General features: G+C 41.8%; 1 protein-coding gene and 1 long non-coding RNA gene across 2 annotated transcripts; one reads left to right on the top strand and one right to left on the bottom strand.

Annotated features, from left to right (window-relative positions):
* The first annotated feature begins 589 nt into the window (after positions 1–589).
* Positions 590–19,617, top strand: RBL2 (RB transcriptional corepressor like 2). The gene is made up of 22 exons (XM_031615457.2): positions 590–873; positions 1,566–1,696; positions 3,153–3,353; positions 5,253–5,317; positions 7,854–7,982; positions 8,818–8,978; positions 9,072–9,136; positions 9,772–9,958; positions 10,258–10,424; positions 11,088–11,197; positions 11,939–12,042; positions 12,396–12,533; positions 13,028–13,192; positions 13,732–13,843; positions 14,412–14,684; positions 15,160–15,434; positions 15,981–16,157; positions 16,307–16,378; positions 16,756–16,873; positions 17,809–18,011; positions 18,422–18,586; positions 19,308–19,617. Exons 1-22 carry the CDS (start codon positions 679–681, stop codon positions 19,476–19,478), a joined length of 3,384 nt encoding a protein of 1,127 aa, XP_031471317.2. The 5' UTR covers positions 590–678; the 3' UTR covers positions 19,479–19,617.
* Positions 13,108–16,837, bottom strand: LOC116243981 (uncharacterized). Its single transcript, XR_016470882.1, has 4 exons — positions 16,728–16,837; positions 15,564–15,689; positions 14,506–14,675; positions 13,108–13,236 (listed from the first exon to the last, which is right to left on the bottom strand). It is a non-coding gene; the product is annotated as an uncharacterized LOC116243981 (long non-coding RNA).
* Positions 19,618–21,417: the final 1,800 nt, after the last annotated feature.

Genomic DNA, 21,417 nt, shown 5'->3' with positions numbered 1-21,417 from the left:
GCCCTGGCCCTGCTGCTGGGTGTCTGCTGGAGGAGCTGTGCCGTTCTGTGGGAGCTGCCATCACTGCGGGCCCTGCGCGCACATCTCCCCGTGCAGCTGTTTGCTTTCACGCTACTCGGACGTTTTTCAAACTGCTGTTCTTCTTTGGTGGTCTAAACTTCTTGTACAACTCAAATACACTGTCGCTTGCTTTGATTTCAAATGTAGCGGTGTCGTGTGCTTGTTCACTAGCGCTGTTCTGTTATGTTCACTGATTTCGTGCGGTGATTCTGCCCGTTATCTAGGCACACGGCTGCGCCCTCGGCGAGGCCCCGGCTCCTGCTGCCCCGCTGCCGTCCCCTGCCCGCGCCACCCGAAGCCCCGCCGCCATTCCGCGTCCCGCGCTGCTGACGCCGCCGTGCTGACGCCGCGCGCCGCGATGCACCCTGGGATCGAGGTCATAGGCCGCGCCGTCGCGGAGTTGTGTCGTCACATCAGCGCGCTGCGCCTGCGCAGGGCCGCGAAGCGGACGGGTCGGGCTTCTCTTCGCCGTCCAATCAGAGGCGGCGGCTCGGCGGAGGGCAGGGGCGTGGCTCGGCGCCGGGGTGTTTGGATTCAAACGCGCGTCGCGAGCCCTAGGGGCGGCGGCGCAGGCGCAGTGAGCGGCGGGCGCGCTGCCCCCTAGCGCCGGGGCGCGGGATGTCGGGCGGGGAGGAGGCCGAGGCCGAGCCGGGGGCCGGAGGGGCGATCCCCGCCGCCCCGTCCCCGCCGGCGGAGGAAGGGGACACGCGGCAGCGCTACGAGGAACTCTGCAGCAGCCTGAACATGGACGAGCGCGCCCGCTCCGAGGCCTGGCTCAGCTACCAGAGCATGAAGCGCAACTACACGCTGGAGGTGCGCGCGGGGCCGGGCGGCGGGGCTGGGGGCTGAGGGCGGGGGGCGGCGTCGCCTCGCGGCGCTGAAGGAGCGCGGCCCGCCGTGTGGGGGGGGTGGGGTAACGGCCTCGTGCCGCCACGCGCGGCCGCTGAGGGGCAGCAGGGCGGGGCGGCGGGGCGGGGCGGGAGCGTGAGGCGGCTGCGGGGGAGCGCGGGACGGCGCTGTGCCGCTCGCCGACGGTCGGCTCGGTTGCGGCTCGGTTGGCGTCAGCCCGTGCGGTCAGCCGCCGAGTTGAGCGACCGTTGTGTGAGAGGGAAACGTGGGAACCGCGTTTGTGCCATCCCGCGAACGAGGGCAGAAGGACGCTTAGATAACGCGGAGCTGCCGTTATTTACGCCTTCTCTATACGCCGAGCTGCTACTGAGCCTCGTCGCCTCGTGGCCGATCCGTGGGCAGGGGTCACTTCCTGCCCTGCCTCACTGCTCGCACCGCTGCCTTGGCGCCGTGCCGCCCTGCGGACGCTCCTCTGGTAGCTGAAAGCACCGCGCGGCTACGGGGATTTCAGAACAAAAACGGTGCTGGTGCTGCTGGTGTTGCTGGTGCAATGCAGCCCGTTTGTGGCGCTGTCTCCACGCCTTGGTGCGGGTGCAGAGCCGCAGGTGCCCGGCGGCTCGCTGAGGGCTCGACGTGCATTGCGTTCTGCTTCGCAGGGCAACGAGCTGCACTGGCTGGCGTGTGCCCTCTACGTGGCCTGCAGGAAAGCCATCCCGACCGTCAGCAGGGGCACGGTTGAGGGTAATTACGTATCCCTGACCCGCATTTTGCGCTGCTCCGAACAAAGGTAACTCAGCTCGGCCAGTTTAAAGCACCTTGAGGAACGTAGAAATTAAGGACAAAGTCCGGATGTCTTTGTTAGAGATAAAATTTAGACTGCAGGGATCTGTGTGCTGTAGCTCAGTGCCACACAGGTAGGGTGGTTTTTCATTCATAAGTTCTAAAATTCATAGAATCATAGAATAGTAAAGTTACAAAGGACCTCCAAAATCATCTAGTCCAACCATTCTCCCATCACTGTTGCTACCACAGGCCTCTACACCACATTTCGTAGCTCTTCATCCAGACACCTCTTGAACACTGCCAGGAATGGCGACTCCACCACCTCCCTGGGCAGCCATTCCAGTGCCTGACCGCTCTCTGAGAGAAAAAATGGCAAGTTCCTATGCTCATAAGTGGGAGAAAGCGACCCATGAAGAACAGTCTGCTCCTAAAGAGTGTGCAGTGTGGGCTTCTCATGTGGGTAGATGGTTTTAATTGGTTCTGAAAATATAACTTTTCTCGTTGTGGTGAGAAGATTTTACTTTTTGTCTGTTAGTCTTTTATGAAACAAAAATAATACAAGATCCTGATAAACTTTTATCAAGTGATTGATTGCTCTGGGCAGCCTGGTCTGGTGGTTGGCAACCCTGCACATAGCAGGGGGGTTGAAACTAGATGATTATTGTGGTCCTTTTCAACCAAGGCCATTCTATGATTTTGTCCATTGAACGACAAAGAAAAACTTCCTGAAACTGATGACAGCAGTATGATTGTGTGGTAGCAGTTCACCAGATTGTCAAAAACTGGAATGTTTATATAAACATGAAGTCCTCTTCCCCTTACTGTTGGAGTGCTGCTGTTTGTTGAAACAATCCAAAGAGTTACTTTTAAAACATTTCTTTGCTAACTGGAGGCTCAAGGAACTGAATACAGCGGAATAGTTTCTGCATTTTGGGTTATGAAAGATTGATAAAGTTGAAAAAAAATATGGGTAGAAGAGCAGTGAAAACCAGTGTAAACCAACGTTATGAACAGAAACGTTTGTAGTACATTTCCTTTATTTTTTCACAGTTTGTAGAGTCTTTTTAGCGTTCAACTGAGTTCAGATTTTGTTTTGTTCAAGTTACTTATTCAGAAATCTGACTTTATAGTAACTGGGCTGCTGGAGAGCTGGTTGTGTCTTTGGAGGGAAGCCAAGAACCACCAACATAGAGTTAACACAGTCATCAGTAGGGGCTGGCAGCATGCTGTGAGTTGTGTCAGCTCTTCCTTGTTTGTAAATGAGGAGCTGGCTCTGAACACTTGAGACTATTATTGTCATGTTTGCAATGTTGCTTTTATTGGTAGTTTGGAAAGTATAAGTTGTATTTTTGCTGTAAATAAATATACAGTTATAGCACGTTTCTGCAAAACAAACAAAGTGAAAACAGAAGCAAACAGAAAGCCAACCCTCTGAGATCTAACCTGTTCAATATCTTCAGCTTGATTGAGTTTTTTAACAAGATGAAGAAATGGGAAGACATGGCAAACCTACCCTCCCAGTTCCGAGAAAGGACTGAAAGACTGGAGAGAAACTTTACAGTTTCTGCAGTAATTTTTAAGAAGTATGAGCCCATTTTTCAGGACATTTTCAGATACCCTCAGGAAGATCAACCCCGTCAACAGAGAGGAAGAAAACAGAGGTATGGTTCTGTTACTGCCAGACTGATGTTAGACCATTGTAGTTACAAAAACATGATGAAATTGTTTGGTTGTTTTAATTGTAATTTAACTTATCTTCATAGTAGTTCTTTATGGTACCAGAGGCTGGGCCTTGCTTATAGTGATTTTGGAATCTTGTTTCTGGTCTGTCAGATCTGACAGGGTGCATGAAGCCCCAAAGCTGATAAGTTTCTGTGATCTGGGGAGAAAGATAAAAGGGAGAGATGAAAATCAGCCCTTAGGTGAAAGAAATGCTATTATAGGGTGGAAAGGATGAAAGAATCAGATCACTTCATGATCTGCACAGCCTCAGTAGCTCATAGAATGGCTTTGCCTGATGACCTGCCTATTAATTCCTGTACTTTTCTTTAAAGAGACAGGTCTTATGCATATTTTACTTTCTAGTGGAAGCTTTATTTTTCTGTTTCTCAGTTTCTTATCGTGCTTTCTTTTTGCCTTGATTGTTTTTGTGAGCATAACACGGTGGCAGTTGTAACTGATATTGAATTACAGATAGATTGAGATGAATACATAATGTTGAAATTATACCTTGTATATAGTTTTGCAGCTAGAAGAGTAAGCCCTGCAGGTTTGTTTGTATAGCAAAGTGTGAACTCATTTTGAAGATTAAGTCAGAGGATAATTCCAAGTTTTTGTGTGAAATGTACACGATTTTAATGTTTAACCTGATGGAGCAACCAAAGAAATGAGTTCAGGCTGACAAAACTACTGCAGAAATTGAGAACATGACCTCGCTGTGAGTGAATTTGGCCTGAATGAAAGAAGAATTTCCAACTTCAGTATATAGTGTTAAATAAAATAATACTAAAAACAGAATTATGGAGCAAATAGTGCTTCTAGAAACAGAGAAAACCCAATAAAGACTGTTTTCATCATGCAGACTTTTAGCTTTGAGGCTCGCACCTGTCTTATGGTCTTAACTGATAGTGACACTTCAAATAGAATTAAATCTAGAAGGACTGTGATCATATTGGATAAAAGATATCTGTGCCACCTTCTTGTTCATACGTGCTGTCTGGAGGCTGGGATGTGGTATGTAAAATAGCACTTCAGGTGATAAGCTATATGGAAACAAGCAGGGATGTTGAGCAAAAAGGGGTACTAGAGAAGGGTAGGGGCTTTTGCTTGTTTTTAAATGTTACTTGCAGTACATGCATAAGTATGGTTTCTAATTTTTTGGAAAAATAATAATAATTTAGATGAGTTGATTACTGTGCCAGGATTTTCCTGTTTCCAGCTGCAGTGGCTGAACATACTAGCCAGAATTATGAACGTAAATGTTTAGGATGGATGCTGAGGAAAACTGGTGTAAGTAGCAGCACTAAGAAGTAAATAGCCCCTGGTCGGTACAGAACTTCTGATGGACAGAGGAAAGGGCCTCATGAATGGCTAGTCAAAACTAGTAGAAGAACTTAATGTTGATAAACACCTCTATTTCAAAATTCTCCATAGTACGTAAAATTCTATGGGGAAAAAAATGCTTTACCTAAGTATGTAGGTGAAGTCTGTGAGCAAACCGCGTTAATCCCAGCACGCTGTGTAACATATGCCTTGCAGAACATACACACGTGCTTACATTGCTCAGAATACTTCAGAAGGCATTCCAAGTGCGGTGCTCTGTTGGTGTAGTGATGTTTGAATCACGTGCTGGCTGAGGCTGGGGTTTCCGCTGTGTAGCTGTAAAGCTCTGAGCAGCCACGGTGTTACTTCAGTCAGGTTTTTGGGTTTGTTTTCTGGGGGAGGGCCGTGGCTTTAGCTGTTCTATGGCAAAGCTGAACTTTCTTTTAGAATGCTGGAATGTGTGTCTGTTTTAATTCACTGAGCTTCTTGTGTTTTCTCGCTGTGTTTTTCCCCAAAAGGCGACAGCCATGCACAGTGACTGAAGTTTTCCAGTTTTGCTGGGTGCTGTTCGTTCATGCAAAAGGTAAGAGATTTGAAAGGGGCTGAATACTACAAACCTGTTCTTGATGGTCTCTGTCAGTCTGTAAACATTAGACAGCTGCAGGCCCTTGGCAGAAAGGCCCTTCTTGGAGCAGCCTGAACAAATGCACTTAAATTTCTACAGCTGTGTGTTTTACCACATGTCTGAGGTAAGCAGTGTGTCCCAACACTTCAGTAGCTTTAGCTGAAATACTGCTTCACTGTTTCCTGTGTTTTGGCGATTTAGGCTGTAATACCAAGGGAAAATTAGCTCAGAGTTTTAGTGAATTCGTATTTAGACAGCTGTAATTAATATGTTGTTCATTGTTTTATGAACAGTGATGACTTTAAATTCCTTGTACGTTTCCAACAATGGTGATAATATATAATGGATTTTTTTCTGTAACACAGCAAAGATGTGTCATGAATCTGTAGCTGAGTGTACTTTCATGGCATTGTTACAGATAGCATTTGGATGTTTCAATCTACCCCTGCTCATACACACCCTTTAAAAATGTGCATATAGTAATTGTATTGAATAATCATATACATTACTAAGTAGGTCTGCATCTTTCTCCCAAGGGTGATTATCTGTTGCTTTTTGGACATGGCAGTACGTATGTGAATGGCTGGCTGTCTTGAAGACTTAGATTCCCTTGGAACATACATGTGGAAATGCTGTGTTAACAGGCTTCCGTGGAAACAAAGCAGGGAGGAGCCAGTATATTGCCATGCATCTATTGCCTCTATTGTAAAAGCACCCTTAAAGCTAATATGAATAGCAGAGGATTTCAGTCATTTTTCTTCTTAATGACTGATTGGAGAAGAAGACAGAAGGAAACAGAAGTAAATCCTTTTGCATAAGTGAAGCCCCCAAAGTTTTAGGCTTAAGTTGTTCAGTCATACAGCATAATCTACAGTCTTTCATCAGTAGGAATTGATTTGGGTACAGTAGGATGAGTTCACTGGGAATTCTTTGAACATAAGTTAGATAGTATTCTGGTCCATCTATAATTTCCAGTGAGAAAGGAGAGCTTGTGGGATTGTTTGGGATTGCAAGGTCAATCAGTGCAGGTTTCCTGCAGTGTGCTGTGATGTGTCTCATTTGTTGTTTCTGAGGATAGGATGCAGTAGGTTGTCCTCAGTATGGAATTTCTGGCAGTAGCTTTGTCCTGTACAGCTTAGCCTTTCTTTTCACCACAAAGCAGAGGGTTGCCAGCAGGCTTCATTTTGGAAGTTACTGGCAATATCCCTGGATCTTTGTAGGAGTATAAAGAAGAGTGCTGTACCAAACAACTGTGTCCTCTATAGAAGCTGCTGCTTCTATATAGGCTGCATGCTGCTCCTGAACAGGCGCAGAGGGTCTGAGTGGGTCCTGTTCCTGCTGAGTTATTGCTTAGTATGTTTAAGTAGGTCACCATTAACTACATGTTGATTGGCAAGCAGTTCAGACATACAAATTAACTTTGTGGACTAGAACACAGTGTTGATAACAGCCCATGAAGTTTCATAAGACAAAAAATTACAGTACTTAGGAACTGCAAAATTAACAAGTGACTAGTGGTAAATTTATTAAGCGTAGCAGTACAAAAATGTGAACTATATGTATATCATTGGAGGAATTAAATATTTCCTATCTGTTTGCTGTGTTTTAAGGGCTGGCAGTAATCCTTATCGTGGCAACCACACATCAGCAGCAAGTTGAGGCTTGTCATGATATTTCTGCAAGCCTCAGCATCTTGTGTTTGGTTTCACAAGTGCAGAAAGCACAAGTCTTTTCGTACGTTTGGTATATGCTGCAAAGTAAGGTAGTGACCTTTATAGCCATGGAGCTGCTCTCATGTGCTACTTTCATGCATTTATTTACAGATTCTGTAACTTTTTACTTTCTTTAAAATAGAAATTAAAAAAAAATCTCTCTCCTACATTGATAAAACTGGTTTGTATTATTTCATGCTTGGCTGCGGAAGGGAGCACTGAACTGTCATTTGAAATGTCACTGACTTTACACGTTGTTTATGAAACTACTGGTTGTGTACAATGAGATCTATTTTGACTTGGCTGTCAGTAGCTACTGCCATGCCAGACTATGCTTATGAGATCCTGTTATGGCATCACTTTGTTAAGGTATTAATTGATTAACATTTTGCTGTTATATTTGTTCAGGACTTCAATTTCTGTCATGAAGTTTTAATGGTTTGGAAAGAACTGATGAAAGTGTACGGTTAATACAAATTATATTTCAGCTTCATTATTTTAAATAGTTTCAATTATCAACATTGAAATTATTGTTTCACAAACATGGAATCAGAAAACTGAACATAAATTGAACCAAAGCAATTGTACGTGCTTTATTTTAACTGTTTGTCCATTTTACTTGCTATGTTTCTATACAGATATTGACAATCTAGTCACCAAAATCTGTGCTTAAAATACTCCACTCTTGATTGGAAATACAAGTCTTGATAGTTTTGTTTTGTAAAATAATTTCAAGTCTGTGCTGATTTTAATTAATCTCATTTATCTTTCTTGTACCAAAGGTAATTTTCCCATGATCAGTGATGACTTGGTCAATTCCTATCATCTCTTGTTATGTGCTTTGGATCTAGTGTATGGAAATGCTCTCCAGTGCCCTAACCATAAGGAACTTCTGAATCCCAATTTTAAGGGTATGTTGGAAAAAAAAAAAGTCTTTATCTAAAATCTGCACAAACTTCTAAGGCAGTTGAAATGGACATGGAGATATGTAGTAGAGGGAATTATTTTCTCTGTTTGGCTACACAGTTTTATTTCTACCAGTGTGGCATAGGAACACATGATTGAGTTCTGTAACTAGAATACTAAGTCAGGAACTCAATGTACTATGGAAATACCACTGAAGGACTTCCAGAGGAGGCGTTTTGTTAATGATGTTTATGGCAGTGAAACTGTGTAGTGGCCCAGTCGCTGTGGGACAGGTCACATTGTAGAGACTCCAGGCAGCAGTTTGGGAAGAATCTGTGCTCAGATACAAAGCAGGCACCCTGACTGTTTCTCTCTCCCTTTTGGGTTGTTCCTTATGAAAAGAATGGAAGCATAGGCTGACTTGGTAACTGAAGGCATGAGTGAACGGTGAGAAGCTTCCTCTGAACCTGGGATGTAACTCTTTCAATGCTTATGCCTCATTTTCAGTATTGTATAGTATTTACTATCTTGTAGTAGCTTGGATGTGAACAGGAGCCATTATCTCCAACTTATTTGAATAAATACTGCCACACATAAGTGCTTCATCATTTTTCTACTAGAACTGATATTGTTTTTCACTGAATATCTAAGCTTTTTAGGTTTGTCACTTGAAAGGCAGTTTTGATAAGATGATCCAATTGAGGATGCATTGCGTTTCTTTCAAGGAAACAAACTAATTCAGTGTTTTAATTTCAAACTACCTAGGCTGCATAGCAAAGAATTTGAGTTTTGTAAGGTATGAATATACCAAATTAAGCAGTACTCTATTTGTAATTACAGGCCTGCCTGAAGACTTTCATAGTAAGGACTATAAAGTATCATCTGATCCTCCCTGCATCATTGAAAAACTGTGTTCGTTACATTACGGATTGGTTTTAGAAGCAAAAGGCATAAAGGAGCATTTTTGGAAGCCATACATTCGGAAACTTTTTGACAAGAAGGTTGGTCAGTGCATTCAGGATGGAGAAAAATGTTTCCCTCCTTATTACCTTCAGAACTTTAACAACTGAAATGTCCGTTCTTTGCTCTTACAGCTTTTAAAAGGAAAAGATGAAAGTCTGACTGGATTTCTAGATCCTGGAAACTTTGGAGATAGCTTGTGAGTCAGCTTGTGCTTTGGTCTGCATTTGTATCTCGTTGGGTTATTACCTGTGTCTTAACACTAATACTAGCTAGTTAATTTATATACGTATCACTGTTTATATATTATACTAAAAGGTGTTTCAGCTCTTTGATGGCTGAGGCATTTTCAGTATAGCATTGCTTGATGGCTGCTTCTGTTATATGTTTCCATGTTTTTTTCTATATAATGTAAAGTGTTTAGGAAGAAAGGAAGAAAAGGCTGTGGGGCACACTGAGCAGGGGGCAGGGAGGAGGGAAGAATCAAGTGTGGTAATATTTCATGCTTTTTAAACCCAGAAGTTTAAATGGTACAGAAATGATAAGTGCAGTTTATGATGATGTGATGCTGCATAAGTTCTGAGGAGTTTCCAGCCAAATACCACCAGTTCTCTGCATTGTATTGGATTCCTCCTGTGGCCATATGAAATGACAGGCCATCAGTTACAAAGGAAAAATAATGCCACTGTCATGTTTAAGGTATTGTAGGTTTTAACTGAGGCTACAGTAAGTTCTGAGGTAGCCTTCTGACAGGCCAGAAGTGTGTTCAGTCAGAAAGCAGGTAAAGAAAGCACTGTCTAATTAATGGGGTTTTCTCTCTCTTTTCCTTCCTAGCAAAGCCATCAACAAGGCCTATGAGGAGTATGTTTTATCAGTAGGAAATCTCGATGAGCGAATATTTCTTGGGGAAGATGCAGATGAAGAAATTGGAACTCTCACACGGTGCTTAAATACACCCTCAGGAATGGAAACAGCTGAGCGAGTACAAGTGAAGCATAATTTACAGCAACACTTTGACAGAGTGAGTTGGCATGGTCCCTTGCTGTTTTTGTGGTGAAGGAGTTGTCCAATTCTGGTGTTTCAGTGTGAGGTCATTTTGTCACTGCTACGTTAGTATTTGATATCCAAGTGACAGATAGACCTGTTGCTGCTGGCTGTTACGGAGAGTGAAGTGGTTTGGGTTGTTTGATTCCTGCTCCCTTTTCCCAGACATTTATTATAACCAGCTAAGAAACAATTCTAGCACCTGCCTCCTCTGGGTCTCTTAGAAGCTCTACGTTTTGTAATAGTGTACAGATAGATGCTTTTTTTTCTTTTTAGTCTAAATCACTTCGGATGACGACTCCCCTCACTGGCCGCAGGTACATGAAGGAGAGCAACCCCTATGTGACACCTGTTTCCATAGCGACCTACAGCTTGAGCCGCCTTCACACCATGCTGGCAGGGCTGAAGAATGCCCCCAGTGAAAATCTGGAGCAAATCTTCAGGTAAGCTTGATGCGTAGCTAACAAAAAAAAACTGATTTAAAGGTGAAATTATAGTAACAAATGTTATTGGTAAATAGTGTGACTTTAAAAATTTCTGGAAGTCTGAAGTGAAATAGGAGCCAGAGGGATATTTAACTTTAGAAAGACTTTTGTCTTTATTTCTACACAATCCTTGAGAGATTGACAGCTGTAAGAACACACAATGTTCTCAACCCAACATTCTGAGCTTCCCTAACAGCAAACTGCAAATGCAATTTTTTCAAGATTTTTCTTATTAATTAGCCAGCTTCATTACTTGGCAACTCACTCTATACTGTAGAAAATTAAAAAAAAAATTCTTTTTCTCCATGTACGTAAGTCTTTGCCTCAGGTACAATATATTATAAAGCACTTTTTATATCACATGGAATATGTTGTTTAATGTTAAACTCTTATGAAGAGTTGGCACTGAAGTATATAATATGCTGTGGCTGTCTTGTAGTACATATGCAGCAAGGCATGCGTGGGTGTGTTTGCATTGCAGTATCAAAGATATTTTACAGCTTCATGCTTTAATTGTATTGTAGGTCTTTTTGTTGCTAGTTTCTTTTGTGTGTGTGTGTGTCTGTGTATTTGTGTTTTGTCTTAGCAGAAGTAGGACGCTGAAATAGCTTGTATTTTCAGGGCATGTTCCAGAGATCCTTCACAGTCTATTGCAAGCAGAGTAAAAGAAATGTATGAAGTATATTGCCAGAGCATGCAGTCTGAAGAAGAACTGAGTAACTTATCCAAAGGTGGGAAACATTTTACTTACATAAATAGGAACTCGTGTGCATTTAAAAATATTGATCTTTTCTAAGTAAACTTTGACTTATGTAGAGGCTGTGCTTTAGCACAAGACTCTCCTATTTCTTGTCTTTTCCTGCTAGTCTTAAGATAGGGCAACTTTCAACTCTGTATAAACTTTCATAATCATACTTGGCATAAATCATTGGAATTTGATGTGATACTCTTATGTTCTACAGAAGGGAGGAAAGAAAAGCATTCAGAAGAACTATTTTTCTTCTCTCAAATCTAAGTGTGCATTTCTATCAAAAAAAGTAATTAAAAATTTTAAAAAAATAGGAGCTATGTACTTTGTATCTGTGCTCATCAACACAGTTGTTTCACTTTGTCTTGCATTGTGTGCTTGGATCCCCACAGAGTTTTTCCAAACACTATATTTTCTGATCATGAAATACTTTTCATTTTAGCAGTATTAAGGGTTGTTCTTATATATGGTGGTTTTTTAATCAAGTTCTGAGTTCAGTACTAAGCTGCTGTGCTCTGCAATCACGTTTCAGTGCAATAGAGAGATTCCATGGTTAACATTAACCCTTGAACTTGAGTCCCATTTAGTCCTGAAAGCAGGGTAGCCACAGCTGCACAGAAATCCACACAAGCAAATAAACTGTTGTTTTATCTCTGTAATTTAAGATAAATAATGATTCTTCTATCACAATTCACAATATTATTTCTGTTTGAAATTCCTGCAGATGTGGCCAGCAAGCATTTTCGTCGTGCTGAGGTTCTCTACTACAAGGTTTTGGAGTCGGTCATCGAGCAAGAGAGGAGGAGACTGGGAGACGCAGATTTATCTGTAAGGACAACTACTCCAATTGCACCTTGTTTTTAAAGTCAGGTCTACAAAAAAGAAAATATTTATAGGACAGGATAATGCTATTTTAGATGAGTACTTCTCTTGAGTAGGTGGAAGGCATTCCTGAATGGAAGAAAAGCTGTCCAAGAAATTATTCACATTTGCAAACAAAAAGGATATATAAAATTTATAAAGAGTGAAGATGTCTTAATTTGGATTCTGTTCCATCATGTACAAAAGCAAATCTCTAGTTAAAAGCTTGGTAATCTTGCTGTTGAGGCAGAACAGAAAGCATTATACTGTTCTATTGTTACACTGTAAATTAAGCATTAAAATGGGCAACTCTCTTGCAGGCAGTACTGGAGCAAGATGTGTTTCATCGCTCTCTGCTGGCGTGCTGCCTTGAGATTGTCACCTTCACATACAAGCTACCTGGAAGCTTTCCCTTCATCACTGAAATATTTGACATTCCAGTTTATCACTTTTATAAGGTAAAGTAATAGCTAGAAATGTTGATTAAGTTCTGTGTACTCTTGGCTTATATTAAATAATCTCTTTATCTAAATGCTAAATTGTGTATTAACTCTTCATTCTTAGCATTGCCCCTTTTTGTCTTGAAAGTATTTTACAGCTGGTTTGGGCATTTAAAAATCAGACTACTGTTAATCAGTTTAACACAGGAGCAGTGTCCAAGTGACTAAGAATTGTCATTTATCTTGAGCTAGTGACCAGGGATCCTGAGCTGCTGCTGCAGCTGTTCTGCATTCACTGCTACTGTGGGAAGATACTGTACCTGTCTTCTGATAAACTTGCAGCCCACCAGACAACTGAACCATACTGACACAGTCTAATAATTGTACTAGTCTCTTCCTTGAAAATTTAGGATCTAATTTCATTGTAAGAAGAAATACATGAAACAAGTATTTTACACTCAGTCACTGATTTATTCAGTATTACAAGGGCTTCATTGTTCTCTGTATTACAGGTAATTGAGGTTTTCATTAGAGCAGAAGATGGCCTTTGTCGGGAAGTTGTAAAACACCTTAATCATATTGAAGAACAGATCTTGGAAAGCATGGCCTGGAAACAGGAGTCCATATTATGGGACAGAATCAGAGAGAATGACAACAAAGTTCCTAGCTGTGAAGAGGTGAGCACTTCTCCATATTCTGTAACACGTCTCACATGGGCATCCTGTTCAAACAGAATGGTGGAGAGTGGACATCAGCCTTGTATGCACAGAGTTCAGTTTCTCCCTACAAGCTAAGCAGGGCAGAAAAAGAGCTACATGTATTTGTGTGTGACTTGTCACCACTGTAGAGATGTCCAAAGGCAGACATGCAGCTGAGGTGATTCTCACCCCATATTGGTATAGAGTAGCAGCACAGTGAATAATGAACACAGAGGAGGTATGAAACAGTCACACTTGAGAAGACTGCTACAGGAGTGTGGTTAAGTACAGACTCTTAATTATACTCACAGGAAGATTAATACAGGATTGTATTTTCTAGATTAGTACAATCATTACTAAGTTTTTAATTTAAGCTTACAGTAATTTTTCAATGTTCTTCATTTTTCTTTTCCTCCATAGAGTTGCACTGTTCAACATTTATAGACTAGTAGTTGTAAAAATCAGCTGTGCATTAAATTTGTGCTACAGCCACACTAATAAAAGTGAAACTCTTTCAGGTCATGCCACCTCAGTATTTTGAGAGATCTGCTGCCAACAGTGTTGTGGGTTCTCCATTGACACCAAGACGACTAAATGAGGTCCGAGCTGAAACCGGAAGCCTCGGAAAAGGTCAGCTGGTTTTTAAGCATAATGTATTTATCACTCTTACACCACGCCCTGAATTTACAAATCTAAATGGCATACAGGAAGGAAGTTGCTCTAATGGTTTATGTACAGTTTATGCATGAATAAGGCACTTGTAAACGTATTTCTGTTGTAACTTGCATATAAGACAGAAACATTCGTTATTTCAGATCAAAACAGTCCTGTGTCAGTGGTTTCAGGAGTTTATAAACATCTGTGTACACACATGTATGTGTATAAATACATCTGCTCTGATCAGTAGCACCTGAGCAGCTTGTTTTGTTACACCAGATTAGAAGCTCCAATGTATGTTTAGTTCTGTGAGGCTACAGGCTTTTTCTGGGGAACTAAAGCATAATGCAGTCACTGAGAAGAAGATATTCAGCACCACGTTATTTGAGATCAAGTCATCTCATAATCTGTAAGCCACAGATATGGACATTAATTTTAAATGCTTCCAGTTGTCACGTTTGGGGTCTCATCACATTTTTTTAAGTCTATTTGTGTAATAAGGGATTTTACAGCAAGATTTATTTATGTTTTTAATCCACAGGCATTTCATCTTCTCCTACTACCCTGTATGACAGATACAGCTCTCCAACAGCCCATCCTACAAGAAGAAGGTTGTTTGTTGATAATGATAATACCTCTGACAATGGAACTCCAGTCAGAGTTTCCCAGCAGCCCGTGGTAAATACGGTGCCCGTGCAGAATGTGAATCCTGAAGCAGTGTCAGTAACTCCAGTGCCCGGCCAGACATTGGTTACAGTAGCAACCGCCACTGTAACAGCCAATAATGGGCAAACTGTGACCATACCTGTACAAGGTAAGAGAAGAGCTGCTGTGAGATTAGGGCCATTTCTATCCAAGTGTTAGTATACAGTAAGGGGGTGAGGGGGAAACAGCACACCCAGAGCAGAAAAGCAGGCTTAAGAATTTATAGTGGGGAAGAACTGTACAAATAGATTAGTGGAATGTAGAGACAAGACACAGACAGCACAAAGATGTTCACTGATTGTGTATTAGCAACTTGGTTATTTCAGTGACCTTTGCCTCCTCAACTGGAAGAAAGTGACATTATAATTAAAGATCAGTTCAATTCTGTTATTTTCTTGTCTCCTTATGATAAGAAGTTCAAAGTACTTTCATGAAACATTTTGTGTCTCTAATATACTACAAACTATAAGCAACTAATTTAAGATTTACTGAACTATTAAGAAAAAGCCATAACAGAAAACACCGTCCACACTAAACAAACCACCCCAACTTGCTCTTATGTCAGACTCTTCCTTAAATTACAGGTATCGCCAATGAAAATGGAGGAATAACTTTCTTCCCAGTGCAGGTGAATGTAGGGGCCCAGCCTCAAGCTGTCTCTGGCTCCATTCAGCCCCTCAGTGCCCAGGCTCTCACGGGCACTTTGAGCACTCAGGTGTCAGGGGCAACACTGCAGCTCCCAGGACAGGTCACTGTTCAGCACATCACCTCTGGAGAGCCGAGACCAGCCCAGCAGCTCACTGCTGCCACAGCCGCTCGGTCCCGGAAGATGGGCTCACTTTCCCTCTTCTTTAGAAAGGTACTTTTCAGCCTGCTTAGTTTGTATTTTGGTAGCTCTTCTGTGATGCTAAATATTTCCTTATTTCTAATATTAATAAGAGAATATTTCGTTTCCAAGATAACATGTTTTGTCTGTTCAGATGCATACCTGAAGAGTTGGTTTCCTGTGCAGAAATTTCTCACTGTCAGAGTAGATGAACAGGACAGCTGTCACTAGTTGAGAAGATTTACATCTGTGGCTAACAGCTGCTTGAACGTATCCATCTTTAAGGTTCTTAAAGAAAGAAATTCACTTTTGAAATACTCTTAGTTATTCAGTACAGAGGTTTCTATAGGTGCTCTTTCTATAGGTGCTTCAGACAATTGCAGAATTCAAAAACAAATGCTTTTTTAGTGTCAGTACGGTATAACAGTGTCTTAATCTTGTAAGCAGAAATTAATTTCAGTATTTGTCATTAGCTTATCATTTGCACAAGTTCACAGAGCACACATGTCCAAACTGTGCTCTAACTTGGATAAGAGAAGCGCTGTTGACATGGTCCCTGCACTGTCTCTTTTCCATCAGGTGTATCATTTAGCTAGTGTTCGTCTGCGGGATCTCTCTGTCAAACTGGATATATCTGATGAGCTGCGGAAAAAAGTCTGGACATGTTTTGAGTATTCCTTAATGCACTGCCCTGAAATCATGATGGACAGGCATCTGGATCAGCTGCTGATGTGTGCTATCTATGTTATGGCTAAGGTAAGCTGAATAAAAACAGCATGTTTTTTAAGGCTTGGTAGTCCAGAGATTGCTCTAACAACCCACAAAAACAACCTCAGCAAACCAAACAGTGGGGGAAAAAAACAACCAAAAACCACCACAGAAGGTCTAATACTCACTATTCTTAGGTTACAAAGGAAGACAGGTCGTTTCAGAACATTATGCGCTGCTACCGGACACAGCCACAAGCCAAGAGTCACGTAAGTACAGTTAGAAATCTCCTCATTCCCAAAGCAGAAATAAGGCATTTAATAAATGACATCATCTAATAAATATTAAATGATGTATTCTCTGAGCCACTGTCCTTAAAAATAGCAGTCACACTCAAATCTTGCGCTACTAAAAGCTTTTTCTGTTCAGCTATACCTGTAATTTAAATTATCTTCGCTTACAGCCTACATCGACAGTGCCTACTGGATAACAGTTAGGAGGCTGCCTGCATTTTTCCCTATAGAAAACAATGTAATGTCATACACTGTTCTGAGAAGCAGATGTATGGTGCAGATTGTTGCTTCCAGATGGTGTAACTGCACATCCTCTCACACTTACTCACTGTGATGCTCTTGTCTCCCTGCAGGTGTACCGGAGTGTCCTGATAAAAGGCAGGAGACGCCGCCGCCAGTCTGGCAGCAGTGATAGCAGCAGCCAGCAGAACTCACCTACAGAAAGAAATAAGGAGAGAAATAAAGAAAGAAGTGAGTGTTTCCAAATTCCAGATGCTCCTTTTTAATCCTATTTTCAGAACAGTATAGGTAGGGTACAAGTTGGATTTTGTGTTACCCAAACACTAAACAGTTCCTTCTTAGATAAACTTAGCTACAATTAAGAACATACATGAGTTGCTTTGCAAAATGAAGCTTAGCATTGCACCTGCTTTGACAGTACAGTTTTGAACCTGTCACCGTGAGTGTAATACTGAGGCAGTGTGAACTCCTCAGGTATTTTTGGACACCAGAGAACATGATGTAGTGTGAAAGTAGCATGTCCACAGCAGTTTCTTTTAATAGTTTAGCAGAGAGACAGCTATGAAGCTGGCTGGCTTCATAGATAAAAACCACTACCAGCCCCTCCCTGCATCTGGTTTAGCACATCTCATGTCTCTGGAGTGCAAAGATTCTTGCCTTGATACTTGAATTAACACATTTTTCCTTGAATGAATTTTGCATAGAAAAGCAAGTAAGTGAGCATGCGTATTCTTACAGCCAGCTTTCAAGATACTTGATAGTGTAAGTGTACATTTTAATGTATTCTGTCACGGAAAGGTGGCAAGGAGGGAAGGAACAAATAATGTATTTCAAACTTTCCACATTAAACTAGCAAAAGTACCACCAAGGCAAATATTTCTACCATTTGCTGAAAGAAAGACTGACATTCCTCAATTGAAATTGTGCCAGCTGGCAACAAGGGAAATTATAGGGGGAATGCCTGAGAAATGGAATTTCAGCTCACCTTCTACAGAAATAAATCACTTTCAGCTCATCCAATAAGCTGTTAGAAATGAAGTGTTTCTGTAGCAATACTCAGCATGTCGCTGGTCTACTGTAAGGGAGGGTGCTGAGCAGGATCACCAACACTGACAGCAGACACCTGTGGCCTGCTGGGGATTGAGGAGTTCTGCTTCTCTCCTCAGCTAGCAGAGACTCCAGCCCTGTGATGCGCTCCAGCAGCACCCTGCCTGTGCCACACCCCAGCAGTGCTCCTCCTACTCCCACCCGCCTGACCGGGGCAAACAGCGATACGGAGGAGGAAGAGCGAGGAGACCTCATACAGTTCTACAACAGCATCTACATCGAGCAGATCAAAGAATTTGCCCTGAAATATACTTCAAATGGGGTAAGATAGCACTGTGCTTTTTGTTAATAAATAGATCTTATTTTACTGCGCATGCTTAGCTAACCCCATCTTAAGGAAAGCAAATTCAAGAGTATTTATGAGAAAAATTTCAGTTCAAGGATATAATCTGGTGCTGAAAGATTAAACCCTTTTGCTGCCTAGTTGCTATTTCTTCCCAATGAAATACATGGCACCAGTGAATGTCATCTACAAGCCTCAGATACAGTTAAAAAGTAAAATACTAGTATTTCCTAGATGTACAGCAAATCCTGCCATGTTCTAAGGAAGGCTTTGACTAGTGGAGAAAAAAATCTGAATTGTTTAAAATGACCAGTTTACAACAGCCTTACTGTAGATAGCTTACTGAGATTACATAGCAGCTGAGTGTGGTTTTTTTTCCTCTTGAACAGACGGACTCCCCTCCACTCTCACCCTATCCCTTTGTGAGAATTAGCTCTCCTCGTAGAGTACAGCTGTCTCAGAACCACCCGGTGTACATCTCACCACACAAAAATGTGTCTGCTCTCTCTCATCGAGAGAAAATATTCTATTATTTCAGCAGCAGCCCATCTAAGGTAAGACTAAAGGGGTTTAGTTTGGTTTTATAAATCCTGAATTCTGTCATTTATGTTGGGATGTGACGTTAGAGAGTACTGCACAACTCCTTCTAGTGTACGTTGTTAAAGATGTACTCTGTCACCAGATTGTCAGTTTACAGATCTAAAAAGCTGGAGAGCAATGAGGTATCCAAGGTACTTGCATACTTGTAAAAGCTGCCCGTGATAACTGTGCACGTACATCAGTGACACCACAGGATGGGGTGTTAGGCATGAAGACTCAAAGAGTCAAACATGAAGTACAGTCATTCCCTCATATCTATGCAGTGATATCTATTTAGCACAAAAAGACTTACCAAGTGAACATGGAACAGGCTGAATCCTGTCATCTCCAGTCACCCACAATGAAGTAGAAGCCTTCTCCAAGCAGCGTCTTCATTCAGGATAGGAATTCTGCACCTATGGTGCAAGATATCATGCCATAATTACAGGTGGAAGGCCTTTCAGCTCCACGTGCACCTGCAGAGCATCAAAAAACTTACACAAAAGGCTTGCTTGAGAAAGACTGGAATACAGTAATGGGACCAACACAATGGTTAAAAGGGTTAGTTTGTTATAGAAAGCACTCCATAGTACACAGCTCCAAAAATAAGGCATTTGTAAGCCTGCAGTAATGGGACTAGTAAAAACATTGGGATTTTTGTTGCCGCAATAATGAGAATTTTTTCTTTCCCCCCAGAGGCTAAAGGAAATTAACAGCATGATTAGAACAGGAGAAACCCCAACAAAGAAGAGAGGCATTCTCTTAGAAGATGATAGTGAAGCACCAGCTAAGAGAATCTGTCAGGAAAACCACACTGCTCTGTTACGCCGCCTGCAAGACGTAGCCAACGACCGAGGGTCCCACTGAGTGCAGGGGCTCAGCACAGGTAGGCCCTCTCTGCTGCTGCGCCAGCCTGGCAGCTCAGAGCATCCCATGGACTCACCGAGGCTGCGCAGGCGTCAGGCTTCTCCTGCCAGCCCATGGTGAGCAGTCCCTGCTGGGCTGTGCCAAGCCTCTGCCTGCAAGAGCTTCCCCAGTGCCAGGGATGGGGAGGATGCGTTCTGAACTCTGCAGCTCCACTCTGCCTGTTTTAAAGCTGATCAGAAGGCAAGTGACCTACCTGCAGGCTTTGGCTTCAGAAGGCAGTTCAAAGCTTTTATTGCTTGGAGAATGCATCCCTAATACAGCTTTCTACCTTGCAACAGGTATTTAAATCTATTTGCTCAACCAGTCTACTTACAGTGTTTTCATCAATGCTTGACCATTTTCAGCTTTGTAATAGGAAGTTGCATATATATCAAACATGGGAGCACTGTACCAAGGCACTCATAGTCAAATGTGTCCTTCTGGAGAAAAAAAAGAAAAAAAAAGGAAAACATAAACATTAATGACTGCCATAAAAATAATCATTTATAAGTAATAGTCTAGCAACGTCCAGTTTTTTCTGCTTGGAAAGGGAAGATAGGAATAAGCTTTTTGAGAGCTGAAGGAAACTATCTGAATGGATTCTGTATGTATTCAGGATGCTTTGTGTGCCTGCAAATCCACCACACTGTTTTGCTTTAACATTTGGGCACCTTGTTGTATAGAAGTAGCTAACTCCATTTATACATTGTCTTTAGCTGTGCAATGTTTTCAAGTGAACTCGTGTTCAAAAGGTGGCACTTTTGTGAAGCATCAGTTTTAAGGCAGATTAGTTTTGCTGTATATTTGCAATGGCACTTTCTAAATGTGAATATCTTTTTCAAGGCTGACTTCAGCCATTTTTCTTAATGGACACAATCCAATTTTGTATTTATTTTCAAATTGCCATCCCACAGCTCTCCTTCTTCAGCAAATGGCATTAAGAATTCATTTTAACTGCATGCAGTAACAAATGCAGGAGGTCAGGGATGTGGGCTTTGGTCAAGAAATTTTATATGCTTGTGTTGTTTCTTCAGATTGCTCTGCTTGAGAGTCAGGAATCAGCCCTCACTTCCTCAATAGAAGGAAGGTGGCCTCAATCTCTTAAAGATGCACACTGTGCTTCTGCAGTGGTTTTAAAGGACAGAGGGAGAGGTTTTTTGTTTTTTGTTTTTTAATGGACAGAATCAGGCTGCTTGGGAGAAATCTCTCTCCTGCTAATGGTATAAGAAAGCAATGCATATATTAATTAGACCTACTAATTGTTTCCATTTAAATTAATTCTAAAATACCAACCTTGGTGGTATGCTCAGATCTTTCCTACTAATTAGTGCCCTATGCCAACTTACTCATCTTTAATGACAACTGGGGACAACGTTGTTGTTCTTGTAAAATTTAGCACACGCAGATGCTAGAAGATTTTATAAGGAAGCAGAACTTAAAAGCTCAGTGTTCTCATTCATCGCTGCTCCTTTGAATAATGGGAAGATGTACGGCTTAATTCCACAGTAAAATCAGTTAAGGTAAAATAAAAGCATCTTTTGTTCTTACCTGTGTAAGAAGGCCTGAAGTCAAGCAGTGGTGTAGATGTTTCTGTAAAAATATTTATGAACTTGTCAGACAATTCTTGTTATTCTGTACCATTTACATTAATTTGTATGAAAATATTGCAAGTGTATTTTTCAATAAAGAACTCATAATAAGACTTGTGTGAAAAAAGCTTCATACGGGCAAAGCTACACTCAGTGTGCATCTGTCAAAGGCTCGGGCTGCCCTGATGGCACAAATACCAAAATAGCACATGGCTGGGTGCTACCAGGCACACGATGTACTTAATCACAAGAACCTCAGTCAGATATTAGCATTAAGGGTGTCAGGTAACAGGGCAATGTTTCATTAACTA

This window comes from Phasianus colchicus, chromosome 13 (assembly GCF_987193195.1).
Source record: "Phasianus colchicus chromosome 13, bPhaCol1.hap1.1, whole genome shotgun sequence".
NCBI lineage: Eukaryota > Metazoa > Chordata > Aves > Galliformes > Phasianidae > Phasianus > Phasianus colchicus.
This window is presented reverse-complemented; position numbering and strand designations above follow the sequence as displayed.

Coding starts and splice junctions, on each gene's coding strand:
- RBL2 (XM_031615457.2), top strand. CDS start 679: ATGTCGGGCGGGGAGGAGGCCGAGGCCGAGCCGGGGGCCGGAGGGGCG. Junction 9,959..10,257: donor TACAGCAACACTTTGACAGA/GTGAGTTGGCAT, acceptor TTTTCTTTTTAG/TCTAAATCACTTCGGATGAC. Junction 11,198..11,938: donor ACTGAGTAACTTATCCAAAG/GTGGGAAACATT, acceptor AAATTCCTGCAG/ATGTGGCCAGCAAGCATTTT.